At 37.9% G+C, this 17,855-nt stretch overlaps 1 protein-coding gene across 1 annotated transcript in view; it reads right to left on the reverse strand.

Moving 5' to 3' along the window:
• Window positions 1-17,855, reverse strand: part of Ostm1 (osteopetrosis associated transmembrane protein 1) — a 35,603-nt gene that overhangs the window by 9,143 nt on the left and 8,605 nt on the right. The window contains exons 2-3 of the mRNA XM_004637474.2: window positions 14,287-14,401; window positions 374-471 (exon numbers count right to left, since the gene is read on the reverse strand). Of these exons, the coding sequence (XP_004637531.1) occupies window positions 374-471; window positions 14,287-14,401 (213 nt within the window). The remainder of the gene's footprint in view (window positions 1-373; window positions 472-14,286; window positions 14,402-17,855) is intronic.

Here is a 17,855-nt window from a genome sequence, read left to right on the forward strand (position 1 = left end):
CATCAGATCCTCACTACAAAATATTGGAAGCAAGCAAGCTAAATAATATTATCCCTACTTTATAAGAGAACTGAAATTTTAATGATTTGGAGCCAGGGAGATAGCTCAGTGGCATAAGTGCCTGCCTGGCAAGTGAAAGGCCCTGAGTTTGATCACCCGTACCATACACACACACACACACACACACACACACACACACACACACACAAATTATAATGATCTGTAACTAGAAGAATGAAAAAGAAATACAGATTTACTAAGCCCTCTATATCATAAGTATGCACAAATATCAATAAATAATGCTATAAAAGTTTATAATTACATATTATTCATTTGTATAAGAGCATTTTTATTTCAAATATATTTAAAATACCTGAAGGTTACTCTCAAAGCAGGTCAAGGTTTGATTAAACAGGTTGAGGAAAGATACTGTAGCGTTCGATAATTCTTCACTGTTGTTTGTTAAACAATCTGTTTTTTTTAAGAAAAGTGTATAAATATTTCATAAGCAACAATCATTTACTTATTGTTATTCTCTGATCTTAGGGACAAAACCTAAGGCCTTGTACATGCTAGCTACATCTGTTGTCATTTGTTTCTCAAGCTCTGTTTTTACACCACAGTAATTCTTTACTCCAACAAACATGAAGTATTCTACATAAGAACATGTTCCAAGGACACTCAGAATATTTCTTTTCCCAATTAAACATTTTTCTCATGAAAAATTAAAATAGTCACATACCCACTGTTAAATAAAACTTTAAGTGGCAACCAGACTAAGACAAAAAGATCACAAACTCAAGGCCAACCTGGACAACCTTAGCAAGAACCTATCTTAAAAGAAAAACTAAAAATGGACTGGAGATGTAGCTTAGTGGCTGAGTACTTGCTCAGCATGCATGAGGCCCGGGGTTTACTTCACAGTGCTGCAAACAAAGAAAATTTTTAAATTGATCTTTAATGGTGAAAAAGGTCTTAAATCATGAACATCAGCTATTAAATGTTTCCTTAATAAGGCTATTGAGCTATAAGCCTGCTTATCCTACATTAATTTTACCTAAATTATTATGCCATTTTCATCTTTGTTTGTCTCAAAGCTAGGCCTCTACCAACTTCAGTAATGGTCATTTTTTTTGTACTTAACAAGGTAATTTAATTTGCTCTTTCAGTCAGGAGTTGAATAGAGAATTTTGCCTAAAACAGTGACAAATGGGGCCTCTAGCGAAGTACAGAAATAATTAAAATTGTTTTATATATTTTTATAAGTCTTACATAACTGGTATTCTTTAAGATTTATTTTAATTTACTTATTTTGTACAGGGTCTTGCTATGTAGCTCAGACTTCTTGTGATCCTCTCTCAGCCTCCCCAGCCCTATGATTATAGGCATGTACCACCACACCTAGTTTTGGTGGCTGGCATGGCATGCAGTACCAGGGATTGAACCTGGGTCCTTGCGCTTGCCAGGTAGGTGCTTAGACCGCTAAGCTATCTCCCCAATCCACTAAATGGTATTCTTCTGCAACTTGCTCTTCCTGCTTAGCAGCAGCTCAACCTCATTTATCCTTTTCATCATCTATGTATGAATATACCACACCTTTTCTTTTTCTTTTTTTTTTTTTTTTGGTACTAGAAATTGAACTCAGGACTTTGTGCTCGCCAGATAGGCACTGTGCCAGAGAGCTATATCCCCAGTCCATGTCACATTTTTTATCTATTCTCCTCTTGAAAGTGAACCCACTTTTCATCTTCCCTTCATCTTTTCCTGCCCCGTGGTCTCAGCCTGCTATCTCCAATGCAGACCAACTGCCAGGCTTCAGGTCCTAGAATTGGTGGTCACCATCACCATCTCAGCTCCTCAAACCCTTGTCCTCTTTTCTGTCCATATACCCACAAATTTCCATTGCTTTCTCTACTCTTCATTCTGGTTATGGAATACTATTACCAAAAATTATAAAATGGTATTGAAGGAACCTGATTCAACTCATGTTTTCTGATCTCAAGATCATGAAACAATCTCATAGATGCCCTGCTCATTGTCCCACAAGGATATTCTAGTCCCCAACCCTATTCTGTCCTTAATTTTAACACACAGGTTTACATTATATCCGCCTTACTCAGGAAGCCATAGCTGTCTGACAGGCTCTTTCTCAACTAGGAGTAGAGAGAAAGCATAAAAGTTATTGCAACAATTCAGAAGAAAAGCGGCAATGCAAACAATTTAATGGAGAAAATAAAATGAAGCTGATGTAGTGATGCATGCATATAATTACAGCATTTGGAAGGCTGCGGAAGGAGGGTTAGAAGTTCAAGACAAGCCTGGGCTACCTAGCAAGTTCAAGGCCAACCCAAACTAATGAGACTTTGTCTCAAACAAAACAAAACAAGATGACAGTAAGAGAAAACAAAACTGAATGGGCAGACACTAGAGCATGATGATAAAGGATAGTGCACACACTAGGAGAAAGGACAGTCATGGCGGTTACAGCAAGGAAGCCTGACACAGACTCAGTACTTGCTATGCTCAAGTACGATGCTTATACTTGGAACACATTTACTCACTGAATTATGGCAATGATTCTGTGAGACAAGAAGTATCATTACCTCCATTTAAAAACAAGGAACTGATATTTAGGCAAATTAAGACAGCTGCCCCAAGAAAATAAAACCAAAAAAAAAATGCTGGTTTGGGATTCAGAATGCATCTTGAGCTTGCACTCTCAAATGCTGCAAAATAAATAACACATTCATGCCTACACTTTAAGCTATTAAAAAGTTCAAGCCTCAGGGTCATATACATGTCTGAACTCTTCCCTCCAGCACGCAGAGACATCTTACACCACACGGGGTTCAGACCTTCCCCATCAACTGGTCAGAGGGGGCACTAAAAGGAAACGTAACCTAGTGAACAGTGCAGCAGCAATTAGCACTTGGAGGTTCCTCAAAGCTAGAAACATCAATCCCTCTGGGTGGATGAACTACAAAAGGGTACTGTGCCTGCAGAAGCCAGCTAGCAGGGGCTACCTGCTCGGGTCCCCCTTCTGCCCCTCTCTAGAACAGGAGCTTTCTTTCCCCCACAAAATATACTCTGCTACAAGAAGAAAGAAGGAAGAGAGAAGGAAGAAGGAAGAAGCAGCAGCAGCCACAGCAGGAGAAGGAGGAGAAAGAAGGAGAAGAAGGAGGAGGGAGGGAGGGAGGGAGGGAGGGAGAAGAAGGCAGCAGCAGCAGCCACCAGCTAGCATTCAGCCCATTCGCACTTACCACCTCGCCCTCCCCATGCAAGGCCCACCTGGTGAACCTTTTCCTAGATTCTTTCATCTTAGAACTCACATGCTCTACACTTTCTGCACCTTCACTTTCTCAAAGAATGTTAGTCTCATTCCATTCCACTACTACCAAAACAAAATACAACCGATTTGCTATGAGTCCCTTTTAAAGCTAGCTTACCACCATCATAAAGTAGCCTGGAATTCTTAGGGGTGAGGCAGAGTAGGTATAAACACAATTACACACATGCAGAATATCAGTATATTAGGATAACAAGTTTGAGACGGTTATTAGTTTTTAAATTTTTTTTGGCGGAACTGGGGATTGAACTCAGGCCCTTGCGCTTTCCAGGGAAGCGCTTATTCTGCTAAGCCATCTCCCCAGCCCTGGTTATTAGTTTTTGTAGCTGACAGTTTGTAGGGAAAAGCTGAAGAAGCTCACTTTTATCCATATAGTTGTACATGTGCACTATAATGAACCCTGTCATAACTGACGCACAGTGTAAGGGGGAGAGGAGTGTGCATCTCTGCAGGCCTGCAATAACAAAGCACACTACTAGCAGGGAGCAGTGTGCTCAGTGAAATAAGCTAGGCACCCAAGCTTAAGTATTGCAAGGCTTGTCTTATATAAAAATTCAAAATGTGCATATATATGTATACACACACACACACACAGGGAGAGAACAAAAGATAAAATTTCAAATAATTACCCAGATTATTTCATTGTTTCATAAATATTTTAAAATATATGCTAATTTGTTTTATTTATAGTAGTTTCTCTTTGTTCACTGAGAGTTTTGTCCTTTTATTTGTTTCTTCTTTGCAAGAGATTCTCTAGTTATTTTGTTGTGAAATTTTAATTTTTTCATAGAAGGAATATATATTCTTTATTATTATTTACTTGTATTACATTAAAATAACAATTTCTATGTGAGATAAATTACAGTAATTTTTAAAAGTAATAAAGATTCTCTGAAGAACAAAAGGACTCAATCTTTTCTGTTTTACTGATAGTCATTTACTTTTTGCTTAAAATAATTTGAAAATTAAACTAAAAGGTATTATAAACTGGTCATTTACATAAGTACTGTATTAATGCAATACCATTAAAGTTTTTCAGTAATTGTTAGCGCAATGGTATTAAAAGACATAAAGGAGTTCAGGTATGTAATGGGGTTAAAGTGTCATTATTAAAGAGGACTGACTTTCTGATTCAAAATAAAACCCAGTAAATTCTTCTTTTATCCTTCTGTAGAAATTGCGAGCAGAAGGTTAAACACACTGAGGGGCTATGTATTTTAGAAATTAGTGCCATACCAGATCTTAGTAATAACAAAGCTTCCTATAAACACTAAGTGAAGTGGTCACTGTGAATTTCCCTCATCTCAGATAATCAATGGAGCCCCACTGAGGATGGATTAACATAGCTTCTGTCTCAGCGAGGGCTCCAGCTTCAGCTTAGGAGACATTCTTACATGTGGCAGGATTCCAGCCAGGACCTCACATGCTAACCCTATTAAATCATCCTAACAGGAATTATGTGCTTTTAAATATAGTTTTTGCCATCTATTAGGGGTTTATATGAAGAAGTTAGCTGTTTTCAAAACTACTTTTATAGAAAACACAATCACTAATTCCTGAAAAGTAGGTCAAGGTTCAGAAAATACAGAATAAACTGGGGAACTCTGTAATCAAGCTTAATAAGAAAACTAAGACATTTGAAATTATAAGATACAAATAAATGACTCTAACACTTAGTAAGTTTCCATTCAGATAAATTATTGGGATGAATTCTGGTTTACTGACCAGTAAATTTTACTGTTGATTTTTTAATCATTAAGACATACATTATATGTACCAACTTAAAGTTAATTTTCCATGGGGGCTGGGGAGATAGTTCAGTAGACTAAATGTTTGCTTGGCAATCACAAAGGCCTGAGTTCAATCCCTGGTTCTGCCAAAAAAGAAAAAAACATTAATTTTCCTTTGATGAATCAAAATGTACATCAAAATTACACAATAGCTCAATAGCATCATTATGCTCATAAATGATTATCCAAATCACTGTAGATAGGGGTTGCTCAAAAAAAATTGTGTTTTCAATGAATAAGAACAAAGATCAGAACTCATTAATTTGGGGTTCATCTTATTATAGTAGTACTTCATGTTGTATATTGTTTACCACAGATCTAAAACAGTTTACAATAAAGCAGTGCATGGTCTCATCAAAGCTGGTCATTACTGTAGTATGGACAAGATAACCAACAAGGGTCTTAATTACAAGGCTATCTCTAGGTCAATACATTCCTAAAGCAGGTTTTTAATTCTGTACAGGAGATAAACCTTCCTTACCTTTTTTACTTTTTTTTTTTTTGTATTTTAAGGAAGGGTCTAAAGGGTGTTCATGGTCTTACTACTAGATCAGACTCCTAGTGATTCTCCTGTTTACAGCCTCCCAAGTGCTGCGATTACAGGTGCGCGCCACCATGCCCAGTCTCAACTGCCATCTCAGCACACCCCAGGGGTGGGACTGACACAGAAGGCCTGGGGATAGAACCCCCAGCCCCTGTGCCTAGGCGCTTTAATACACTGAACTATTTAGCTGGCCCACCTTTTTTACTTTATAGCAGTCATTCTCCACAAGAAAAAGTCAGTTTTCATTTTATGAGCACTGTGAGCAGTGTTGGGCTCTTAAAATTTCTTTTCTTTTCTTTTTTTTTTTTTGTGGAACCGGGGATTGAACTCAGGCCCTTGCGCTTGCCAGGGAAGCACTTACTCCACTGAGCCATCTCCCTAGCCCCTTAAAATTTCTTTTGAGTTTTCATCAACATCCAATAACTCATTTCCTACAAACTGTATCACTCAAACACAGGAGTTCTAAAGAACAGGTATAGAAGTTGTATATGGATGGCACTCTTCTCTACTCAATTCCTAGCTTTTTTTTAATCAATCGGTAACTGCAGAAGCTAAGTGCCAACTATTTCAAGCTAAACCAAGCAGAATGAAAAGGTTTTACATCATGTATTAATTTTAATATTCATTATAACAATTTTATCTTTTATATTTTTAAATGTACTTCACAAAAATTTCAAGTATTACCTAATGCTCTGAATATTGTCACACATGCTTTGTCAGGTGGTTGCTCCGGTGTGTGGACATGATAGAGTATATGTATGCAAACCTAGACAGCAGCTTACTATACACCTGGGAAGTATGGTAGGGCCTATTCACCTCAGCTAGAAGTCCAAACAGCATGTTACTGTACTCAGCTATAAAACAATAGTAAACATTTCCAGGCCCCGTTTAGTGGTATATCCCCATTATCCCAGAACTCAGGAGGCTGAGGCAGGAGCATCACTGGGAGTTTGAGGCCAGCTTAGGTTACAACTGAGTTCAAGGCCAGCCTGAACTGCATAGTGAAATCCTGTCTCAAAAAACAAAACAAAACACCTAGCACCACCAATAACAACAAAAAACATGTCCAAACATTTAAAATACACAGTAAACCAGGGAAAGCAGCAAAAAGGGCCGGAAGCAGAAGCTGTCGGGAGACCAAGTGGCCTCCAGGGATCCCAAAGGCAAGAAGCAGCAGCTGGCCTCTGGGGAAGGCAAGGAGGGTGCTACTTCCTCCGAAAAGGCCTCAAGGATTCCCAAGGGGAAATCAAAGAGAGGCAAAGCAAGGGGTGACATCAAGGAGAACGGTTCTCCTGGCTCTCTGGGGGCCAAGACCAAGCCTGAAGGGGCACTTCTCAAGGTAGAGGGTAGAGATCACAATGACCCAAAGAGCAAAAAAGAGAAGGTGAAATCCAGTTTAAAAAAAAAAAAAGACAAGGAAAAAGAAAAGAAGAAAGGAAAAAAGGCCTCAACCAAAGACTGTGATTCACCATTCCAGAAGAAAAAGAAGACAGAGCCAATGACAGTGTAAGGGGCCTGGGCACCAGGTGCAGGATCTTCTTAGTGGAATGGTGACCATCCTAGGCCTTAGCCCTCTGCCTTCCATGGGTCAGGACTGAATTCTGAATTTGCCCTCCCTTCACAGAAGACAGCAGCAAGCCTGAGGGTCTTGGTGCTGGCCAGGCCAGTGGGCCCACAGCGGCCAGTCATGGGAGCGTGGCTCTGCCCTGGGCCCTCATGGGCACTTCATAGAGATGTGTACAGTGTGTTTTTTTAAGTGACCGGCCTCTTCCTTCACCTCCAACACACCCCAGGGCCTCAGACCTCCCACTGCTGTGCTCTGCAGACACAGCCGTTGCGTGCCACATGGACTTTGGCTGATCCTGAGGTTTTGTCCTCTCCTGAGAACTCAAAGATAAAAGAGTTAATCAGGGGCCGGGGAGGTGGCTCAGTAGAATAAGCGCTTCCCTGGCAAGCACAAAGGCCTAAGTTCAATCTCCAGTTCCACACCAAAAAAAAAAAAAAAGTGTTAAAAAAATAAAATAAAATAGTTAAAGAAAAAAAATACACGGTAAAAATATAGCACAAGAGATAAAAAAAAATAGCTTCATGACCACTGCCATGATGGCCATAAAGGACCAAAATTTCCAGAAAATCTCCACCCATTCTGAGGGGAAAAATATGAATATTTCTTCTTTTTATTTAGCCTACCCTTGTCCTTCACTTTTTATCCTACAACTGACTTTGCTAACCTCTTAGGTTTGAGAAACAGCAAGTTTATTACTCTTATTCTTGGCCAAAAATAAAAGTCTGGGTTGCATTTATTGATTCCATGATTTTGAGACGAAAAAAAGATCTGGTTTGGAGTCAAAAATTGCTCACACAACTGTCTCACTGGAAGATCTTCAGGTATAGTGACAATCATGGGTAGGTCAGTGATGATCTAAGTCAATGATAGTGAACCTTTTAGACTTTGAATGACAAAAAGTGTGCCATAAGTCCACCACCACAGCCCTAGATACTGATACCTTCTTCTCTGGGCAGCCTGAAGGACTGGCTGGAGGCTGTTTTACAGTTAACTTTTTTTTCTACAAGTAGGACTACATTCTAAAAGAATAAATGTATTGTGAATCATTAAGTGCAATTCTAGTGAGGGCCCAGAAGAGGAGACCTGTACAAAAAGTTTCGGTCTCACAGATTTTATACACAACCATGTAAGTTATAAACAAATCGTTGGTAGAAACAGGGACAGTAAAAGGGTGAATTCTTAGAAATAAACTGGGGCTGGGGATATAGCTTAGCAGCTTACGTGCCTGCCTGGCAAGCGCAAGATCCTGAGTTCAATCCCTGATACCACAAAAAGAAAAAAAGGAGTAAGTCATACCTTACTAGAAATGGGAAGAAAGGCCATCACTGTTAAAAAATGGCAAAGAACTTAGCATAATTATGCTCTGTCTTACTACTTTGTGAAATGCAGAACTTAAGAGCAACAAACCAGGATTCTTGATGGAAGATGTCTCTTAGCAAAGGGTTCAGCATGGCTTCTCATAGTCAAATAGGAGAACAGACTAAAGCTAATGGTTGAAAATAAAAAAGCTAATGGTAGAATTTATAGTCAAAATGCAAGTAGGACACAGAGATTTGGAAAATTCTCAGCCTGGCTATATAAAGAGTGTATTTGGAAGACAAAACCAAGGGTGTGACCAAATTGATATAGAAGTTAGTATAAAAAGAAGAAAGCTTGTTTTTTCAGAGATGGGTGTTCCACTGCAGTTAGAGAAGATATATTTGGAAAAGTCTTTAAAGAACCCTTTCATACTTGAAACCAGTCTAAAGGGCCAGCCAAACAGCTCTGCACATTAAAGCACCTGCAAGCAGGCACAGGGGCTGGGTGTTCAATCCCCAGGCCTGTCCTGCCAGCCCCATCCCCAGGGTGCACTAGGACAGCAATTGAGACTGGGCGTGGTGGCACTCATCTGTAATCCCAGCTCTTGGGAGGCTGTAAATAGGCAGATCACTACAAATCCGATCTAGTAGTGAAACCTGAACACCCTGTAGACCCTTCCCTAACATACAAAAAAAAAAAAGTTTAAAAAAAAAGAAAGAAACCAGACTAAAGATTGTAGGCACTTGCATTCAGCAAAATAACCCAATATAGTCCAATAGTCCATAATAGTAGTGGGCTATCGGCAGAACTGGCAATTGTCTGAAATTGTTGACTTAAGCCTTTTACAGCATACTAATATGGCATTACTTTTTATACCTCATGGTTATACTATTCTGCTGGATGGTTAAGACCAAGTTAAAGACCTGTATAACTAAAAATGTAACTTTTGTATCTGACAAGGTCACTCAAATGCCCTCAGGCTTTATGCTGGAATCATGTAGAGCACCTTGTAGATCTTTTGTCAGTGTCAGCCATCTGGATGAGTCACAGCCATTGCTTGACCAATTTGCTTTCTATGAAAGCCTGAGAGAAATTTTTCTTTCTAGGTGACTCTCCCTAGGCACACTATCTTTTTTTCTCATTAAAATGAATAAAAATTATAAAGAAAAAGAATTAAAATATATGCTGAATTATAAAATAAATAAATATCTTGAAAATTTTATTAATATTTCATATTTTCATAAGAAAAATTGCCTATTTAAAAGCCTATGTAAGTCTTAAGTTTAAAATGTTAGAGAAATATGTACTTTGAAAAGAATTCAAAACCAAATTTAAGTTCTCTCCAAACAAATGTTTGGAATTGAGCTAATATGTTTATTAAACTATTGTTGTGATTTGTGTCTAGTTGTCCCCCCAAAACCTCAGGCAGTCAATGGGGAAGGTTTCTAGAGTCTGTGATCAATTTATGATCCAATGCTGAAAATATGGGTGTGATTGTTACCTGCACCCTAGGGCAGATAGCTTGAATACAATATAAGGAAGGGAGAGAGGCTTGCTAGCTGCCACTGCTGCTACCCTTTCTTCTGCTGCTCTCTGCCATGTGCCACTATGCCTTGGAGCCAGCTGAGAGTATGGACTGAAACCTTCACAAACTGAGAGCTAAATAAACCTTTCCAGAGGAGGAGGAGTGGGGGAGGAGAAGGAGGAGGAGGAGGAGGAGGAAGAGGAGGAGGAGAAGGAGGAGAAGAAGCAGGAGAAGCAGCAGCAGCAACAGCAGCAGCAGCAGCAGAAGCAGCAGCTTGATGCTAGTTGTGAAAACAATGGGAGAATGATGTAGATAGTAGTTCAAGATCTTCAAGGTTGCACCTTCCACCAGAGACTCAGGTGCCAGGGCCCTGAGGGTAGCACAGACTCAAAGGAGGCTCCAGTGTGACCTGAAGTTGCAATGCCCGAAGAGGTCTGATACCTGACCTTCCCTGTAGAGGGCTTCACAACTACCTCAACTACAGCTCAAGTAGGCCCAGTGGGCACAATTGCCCCATAAGGAGCAGATGTACACATGGGCAGCATCTATGCAATACTAACTCTGCAGGCAAGTAGAGTGTTCAAGCTATGGAGGCATGGCTACTTCCACTAAGGAAAACCTTGAGGATCAGGAGAAGAAATCCCACAGGATGCAGATGCTACAGAGTTCCTTCTAAAACAACGTCAATGGAACTATGGAAACAAGATTGTCACAAAGGACCCCTGACAAAGCAACACAGCAGAATTGTGGAGGCAAAACCACCATAGAGTCTCCAATCAAGCAGTGCCTACCAGATCTGTAATGCAGGCTACCAGAGAGTAGCTGGGCACAGGAAATGGCTCATGGAACTATGGGGCTGCTCCACTATCAATAATCAGCATGGGATTCCAGACTGGGAAAGCCAAAGAATGAGACCCCCGACTAGAACAACAGCCACCAAAGTTGAAGGGACTCAGGTGCTAGTAAGTCTAAAAGCAGGACATGGAGTCAAAGATTATGCTAAAGCCTTGAGATTTATTACTATCTGGCTCACTAAGTTTTGGGTTCACTTGAGACCTGTTACCCCTCTCTTCTTTCCTACTACTCTCTTTTGGAACAGAAATGTGTCTCCCGTGCCTGTCTCACCACTGCATTTTGAACACATATAACTTATCTGCATTCTTCAAACTCACAATAGAGTCCCTCAATATTCCATTGTGAATGAGATTAAGGCCCTTACAAAAGAAGCTTCACATGCAGTTCTGTCATTGTTAACTTTTCCACCCTTATATGTGCACATACAGCATGGGTCCCTCTTGTCCTTTCTGTCCCTTTTGCCAGGTAAGAACAGAAGAGACAATGTTATCTTTGAGGAAGAGTATTTCATCAGACACCAAAACTAATATTGTCATGATCTTGGACTTCCAGCCTCCAAAACTATGAGAAAATAAATTTCTGTTCTTTATAAATTATGTCATCTGTGATATTTTGTTAAATAGTACAGACTAAGATAGTCCTTTTCATATTTTTACCTATAAAATTATAATTTTGCACTTAGTAGCATAAGGAAAGAGAAAGGAATAGTTATATCAAAAGATATGTTCTGCTAGGTGCAGTAGTACACACCTATAATTCCAAGTTTGAAGCCAATCTAGGCAATTTAGTAAGACCATTCCCAAACTAAGCTAAAATTGGATGGGGATGTTTCTCAATGGTTAAGTACTTTTCAAGCATATATGAAGCCCAGGATTTAATCTCTAGTACTACAGGGGAAAAAATTACTGATCTTTGTTGTTCTTTTGTAATTTTTTTCTTTCCCATTTTTATTTATAAGTACTAGACTAAAAATGATCTAGTGTTAGCATCACTTAGCTGTGTGTATCTGCAAATTTAAAAATTAGATCACTAGAAAAAGGTAAAAGAAAAATGGGTTAATAGTTTGTGCTCACGGGCTGGGGAGATAGTTCAGTAGATTAAGTTCTTGCCTGGCAAGTGTAAGGGCCTGAGTTCAATCCCTGGTTCTACAAAAAAAAGTTTGTGCTTAACCATTTTATATAGATTCTAAGAAAACTACCATTCTTCCTCTGTGTTCACATAAATGGTAAGTAATCTAAACACTTGATTTTGAATACTTATACTGTGCTCTTTGTATATACAAGTAGTTTAAAATTTTACAACAACCTGATTGTTTTTTTCCATTTTATCAAAAAAGCAATTATACTTTTATATTACTTTACACTTTTTGAAAGGTTAAATTGGGTGTGGTAGTGCACACTTGTAATCCCAGCACTCAAGCTGAGACAGGATTGCCATGAATTGGAGGCCATCCTGGGCTACAAGTGAGTTCAAGGATAGCCTGAATTCCATGGTAAGACTCTAAAGAAAAAAATAAGATAGTGACTTAAGAGAAAAGTGACTAAGTAGGCAAGAAGTTGATTGTTTTTAAAGAAAAGGTAGGAAAGATCCAACAAAATGGCTTAATAGATCTGAGGTTGCTAAAGATAGGCTTGTATGAGAACCGGATGCTGCAGGGGAACAGCTCTCAGTACAGCACTTTCTACCTTGTGTAAGGCCAACCTGGAGGGGGCGGGGAGAGGACAGCAAGGGAGGGGACACTTGATGCTTATGCTTTATTTTATCACTGGTGAAGGTCAATATTAGAAAATATATAATTATACTTTAAAATTTTTCTTCCATATTATGTAAGTGTATGTTAATACATTTTTAGTAAAAGATTAGACTTTCTGCCACATGAAATACATCTGTGGTATAAAAATTAAACATTAGTGGGTCTATTTAGTGTATTTATACTACTTAACATGGAAGACAACAATGAATTTGTCAATAGTAGTATAAAAAACAAAAGCTCAGAACATGTGTTTAGCATTCTCAAAGTCTTGGGTTCAATCCTTCATATGAAAACAGTATTAGGCATTAACTTACAAAAAACACTGTCTACTCAGATGAACAATCACAAAACCACTGGATTCAGTTCTAGACTCTAGCTGCAGTTATTTTCACACTCATCCTCCTCATATCTCACTGGGCTCACTGCAAAGCTCAAATTTAGGCAAGAGTGATGGAAAAAATGTAACAGGAAATTAATTAAGTTGTTGATTGATTCACCTTGTTTAGCTTCCATTTTTCCTTCCTTCAAATTCCTTTACTCATATTACAAATATCTCACCAGTGTATCTCTTACCATAGTGTAAGAGACAACGCTTTAAATAAGAAAGCCTAATTTTATAGTTCTTAAAATGGTCTGAGTAATTCTTTCAATTTTTCAGAAAAATTTCCTCTTGAGCCAGGGAGACTGCTCAGTGGTATAAGCACCTACCTGGCAAGCACACGGTTCTGAGTTTGATCCTTGGTAAACGCCCCCCCAAAAAGAAAAATTTCCTCTTGCCATTATTAAACAGGTATACAAAGGGCATCATTAGAAGTGCTTCCATGTAATGAGGTAAAGATTATTTAGTAAGATAAAGATTCTATAACTTCATTAAAGCATTTATTTATCTTCCCTTGGTAATATTTATAAATATGTCTTTCTCCTTCACTAAATTATAAAAATGTAAAGGTAAGAATACCAAATAATACACAAAACACATCTGAATTAAAAACATCTGCATTTGAAAAAGTGATTTAAATTTTTCCAAGGAATACCTGAAAATATATTTTATTACATAAAAACAAACCTACAAAGCTGGTAAAAGTTACACCCCCACATATACTATGTGACATAAATATAACATTATATTATTATTAAAGTTAGTATTTCTTAAATATTGTATGCCAGGACCTAAGATAAGTACTTTTATACAATATTTTTAACTTGATTTTTAAAACAACCATTTAAACAGGTTCCAATATTAACCACCAATTTACAAATAAGGAAACTCAAGTTACAAGCGGCACAATTATTTGCCCAAAATCTGACAGCTGGTACACAGTTAAAGAATTTACTGCTTTTACTCTACTAGTAAGAGTAGAGTGGCAAGAGTTTAAAATCAAATCCATGCCTGACTTCAAAGCTCATCTTATTTACTGCCATACTTTTCTAATGTTTGGTATTTGGTCAAGTAATACTTATTAATACCTTGTAGTGCTAAGTGGCAATTCATTTGAACTTAATATAAAAAAATTACCTACCTTCGGATTCTAAACTTCACAAAAATGAAATCTGCTATCTATACTACTGAATTACAATGGAAGCATGAAAATGAAAAAATTACTTACTTGCACAATTTGCCTCCTGCCATGTGGAATTAAAAAACTCAGAGAGAATTACAACTACTTGCATCCTATCCGCCATTAACAGACTTCTGGCACAGCTCTGACTTTCTGACGTATTCTGCAACAGAAGAAGACAGAAAAATATAATCTGAGTATTTTCAGATTTCCAATCAACAACTTGAGGCAATAACCTTTTAAAAAATATTCATTATAATTGTTTTAAGATTTTATTTGCTATGATCTGACAATGATGGCATTAATAAAGTATCAAACAGGGACGGTAAGTAATTATAATGGTAAACTATGAAAAATGGTAAAATAGGGTATATGTTAAAAAATGATAAACTAAAAGTGGTAAATTGTTAAATGGCAAAAAATCTGTAATACATTTGTAATAAATAATCAGCAATAATTTATAGTAAAAAATTTATCAGTATCAAGTTCACCTGCAAAGAAAGAAAATTTTGCTTCTTGACTAAGTATTTGCTGTCATAGTAAATCTCAGCCCTAATTGTCTAGGTATTATAATCTCTTTTTATACATGGGAAAAAGTTCTGTTACACTATTCACCAAATACAGCATTAGACTTTCTCTGGACAATGAAAATGTGACTATTTTTATTTTTACTTTTGCTTCTTTTATGCTGTCTATACATTTTTTCTACAATAAAAAATTTGCATATATTTTTCATAATTGTTCATATATGTTTCATCTTTTGGGCAATTTTCGGCTCAAAATCTTAAAACCCACAAGAAAACAAGTGATACATCCAGGTGGCACTCAGTTTGTACTTAGATTTAAAAAAAATACATTTTAGACACATAAAGCCAAATGTCTAAACTATTTAGTCCGTATCTACTTCCTTTGCCTGCAGTCCTTCATTCTTTCGAAGATTTTGGACTGCTATTTGCCAAACATTAAAAAAATTCTGGAGTTCTGAAGATGAAAACTCCCATGTATAATCAATCATAAGGTATAAAAGAATGCCAATAACAGTGGGGCTTCAACAACCTCCCTGAAGACAGACAGGGAGTTATATAGTATGATCCCAACCAGTGCAGTATTTCCAGAGAAAGAATTGATCAGATGTGGGGTGAAAAAGGAAGTAAGGTGAGCTTAAAAGAAGAATTCTTGTTTTAAAATATTGTTGACATTCATTTTGGAAAGACTGCCCTCTTTGTGGCTTACTGTCATCTCATTAAAAGACAAAGGATTTTTTTTTTTTTTTTTTTTTTTTGGCCCGCTCATGAGGATGTGGGACTCGAACCACAGAATTCTGAGCCTGACTGCATTAAAAGATGAATCCAAATGAATACCTGCTTTTTAAAATAGCGAGTTAAAGCTCACTCATAGGGTTATTTCCTGAGCAATAAAATTGCAGGAGAAAACTTACATTATTACTCTGTAAACAGAGCTTGGCCAAGAAATCAGATAATGGAAGGTCACGGCTGATAGACTGTCAACTGGCCTGACCTCTGTAAGGCTCAATTTCACAACTATGGCCATATAGTAGACAGCTATCCCAGCATGCACTCACCCCTCGGTTTAATCCCCCAATATCACACACACACGAATTAACACCCATTAATCACTTTGCATACTGTCTGACATACAGTAGCTTATATATGTGAACTAGTTATATTGTTGCCAACCTGGAATGCTCTAAGTGGATGTATTGTGATTAATATAATCAGCTACTTAAGTTGCATCTTGACAACTAGACAACTGGCTATTGAAACAATCAATACAGAACTTGCCAAGAGAAAGCAGAGAGGTAAATAGCAGGGAAAGAGTCTTGTTGAGATTTGGTGCCCAGATACTGGAATATAGTAACATCAGGAAGAAAAGAAGGGAAGCGGGTCTCCAGGACCAAGCAAAGACTGGAAGCAAGAACTAATGACAAAGAAGAAAGTTAAAAAAGACTTCAAAAAAAAAAAAAGAGACTTCAATGAAGAACAAAGAGGTGACAAGCTGCACTTTCTCCTTGAGCCCTGACTCACTGAGTGGTGGTAGCAGCTCAACCTGGAGACACATAGTGACTATTCAATCCCAGAGGTCTCCACAAAGAAACATACCAATGGAAGGGAAAATTGGTCACAGTGAACTGCGGTGGTTGGTGAGTTATTTGTGTTCAGATGTCCCCCAGGAGAGGGTGATTATCTGGTAGCCATCTTGGAGATGGGCGAAGCTTGGAACTCACACAGGTGTGGGCTGGCTCTATCTAGCAGCTCCCAGTGTCAGGGTGAAGCTGAAGTCAACTCAAATCAGCAGAAGTTCAAGTGAGCAGGAGGTCAAGAAGCTAAATTTGAGCCAGCAGAGAGCCAAGTTCAAGCAAGCAGGAGGCACATATTTGTTCTACTAGTGTTGTAGGCTGAACAAATCAGGTCTTAGCCCCACAGCCAGAAATCACCCTGAACTTCAGTGGAACTAATGGAGCAGTCTGCTGGGATTATTGACTACCCCAATGTAAATCTACAGGCTGGCTTGCTGGGATTAATCAACACAGAACCTGAACTCTGTCTCACCATTTTGTACACCTTGAAGTGGAAATTATTTTTATTATTTTTTCTTTCTTTCTTTTCTTGCTTTTTATTTTCCTTTTTCTTGTTTCCTTTGATTTATGAGCATGAACATTTTTTCCAGTTTTTTATTGTTGCTCTGTACTGTTATTTTTTAATTCTTCCTTCTCTTTTCCTTCTGTCTACCTCAGTTTCATATTTTGCATAATCTTCATCTTCCAGCCTTGTTTCTAATTTCTCTCTCTTCTTCTCTCTATTTTCCCCCAACCCCTTTTAAATTTTCACCCCTGAAGGTAAAATTACCATGCTGAGGACATTTTTTACTGTGCACAACTTTCTAGCTTATTTTAAATTTTGTTATATAATTACAAATCTAGTTCATACAATTAAAGGTGGCAAATTAATTCTCAGTTTGTCATTTTCTAGGCTGTGTTTCATGCTATTGTTATTGCTGACTGTACTTTAGCCAGAGTGACATAATTATTATAGCCAATTGTTATTCACGATATGCCAAGACTGAGATTTCATAAGGTTAAAAAAAAAAAGATACTGTATGCTAGCGCCAAAGAACCAGAGGCTAAGCTAAATAGGCATTAACTTATCACCAATAAATTGAAGAAGTAAGATCTTGTATCAGACTCAAAACCCAGCTACACCTCAGACATTTCTGAGAAACAGTAATTTTCAAAGGGTTTTAGCAATAAAGCTCCTTTCCATAAGAAATTTACAAGCATCAATGTAGGAATTAAACTAAACTAAACCAAGCTAAAGAAAGAAAGAATACTAAGAAAGATGCAACCTCAGACTACCAGCTCACCAAATGCAAATCCAGAAGGCAATGACATGGAACAATACGAAAGCCACCCACCTGGACTTTCTGAAGTAGTAACAGCAGAAGCAACAAAGCAGATGAATGAGGCTTTAGAAAACAATTAGAAATAATTTCTCAAGTACCTATAGAAATGGTGACCATAATGAAAGATATGGTTAGTGACATTAGAGCAGATACACATAAAAAATAAGAGAAGCTTAGGAAAATGATGGAACCATGAA

The sequence above is a fragment of the Octodon degus genome, unplaced genomic scaffold, assembly GCF_000260255.1.
Source record: "Octodon degus isolate 3935 unplaced genomic scaffold, OctDeg1.0 scaffold00090, whole genome shotgun sequence".
Taxonomy (NCBI): domain Eukaryota; kingdom Metazoa; phylum Chordata; class Mammalia; order Rodentia; family Octodontidae; genus Octodon; species Octodon degus.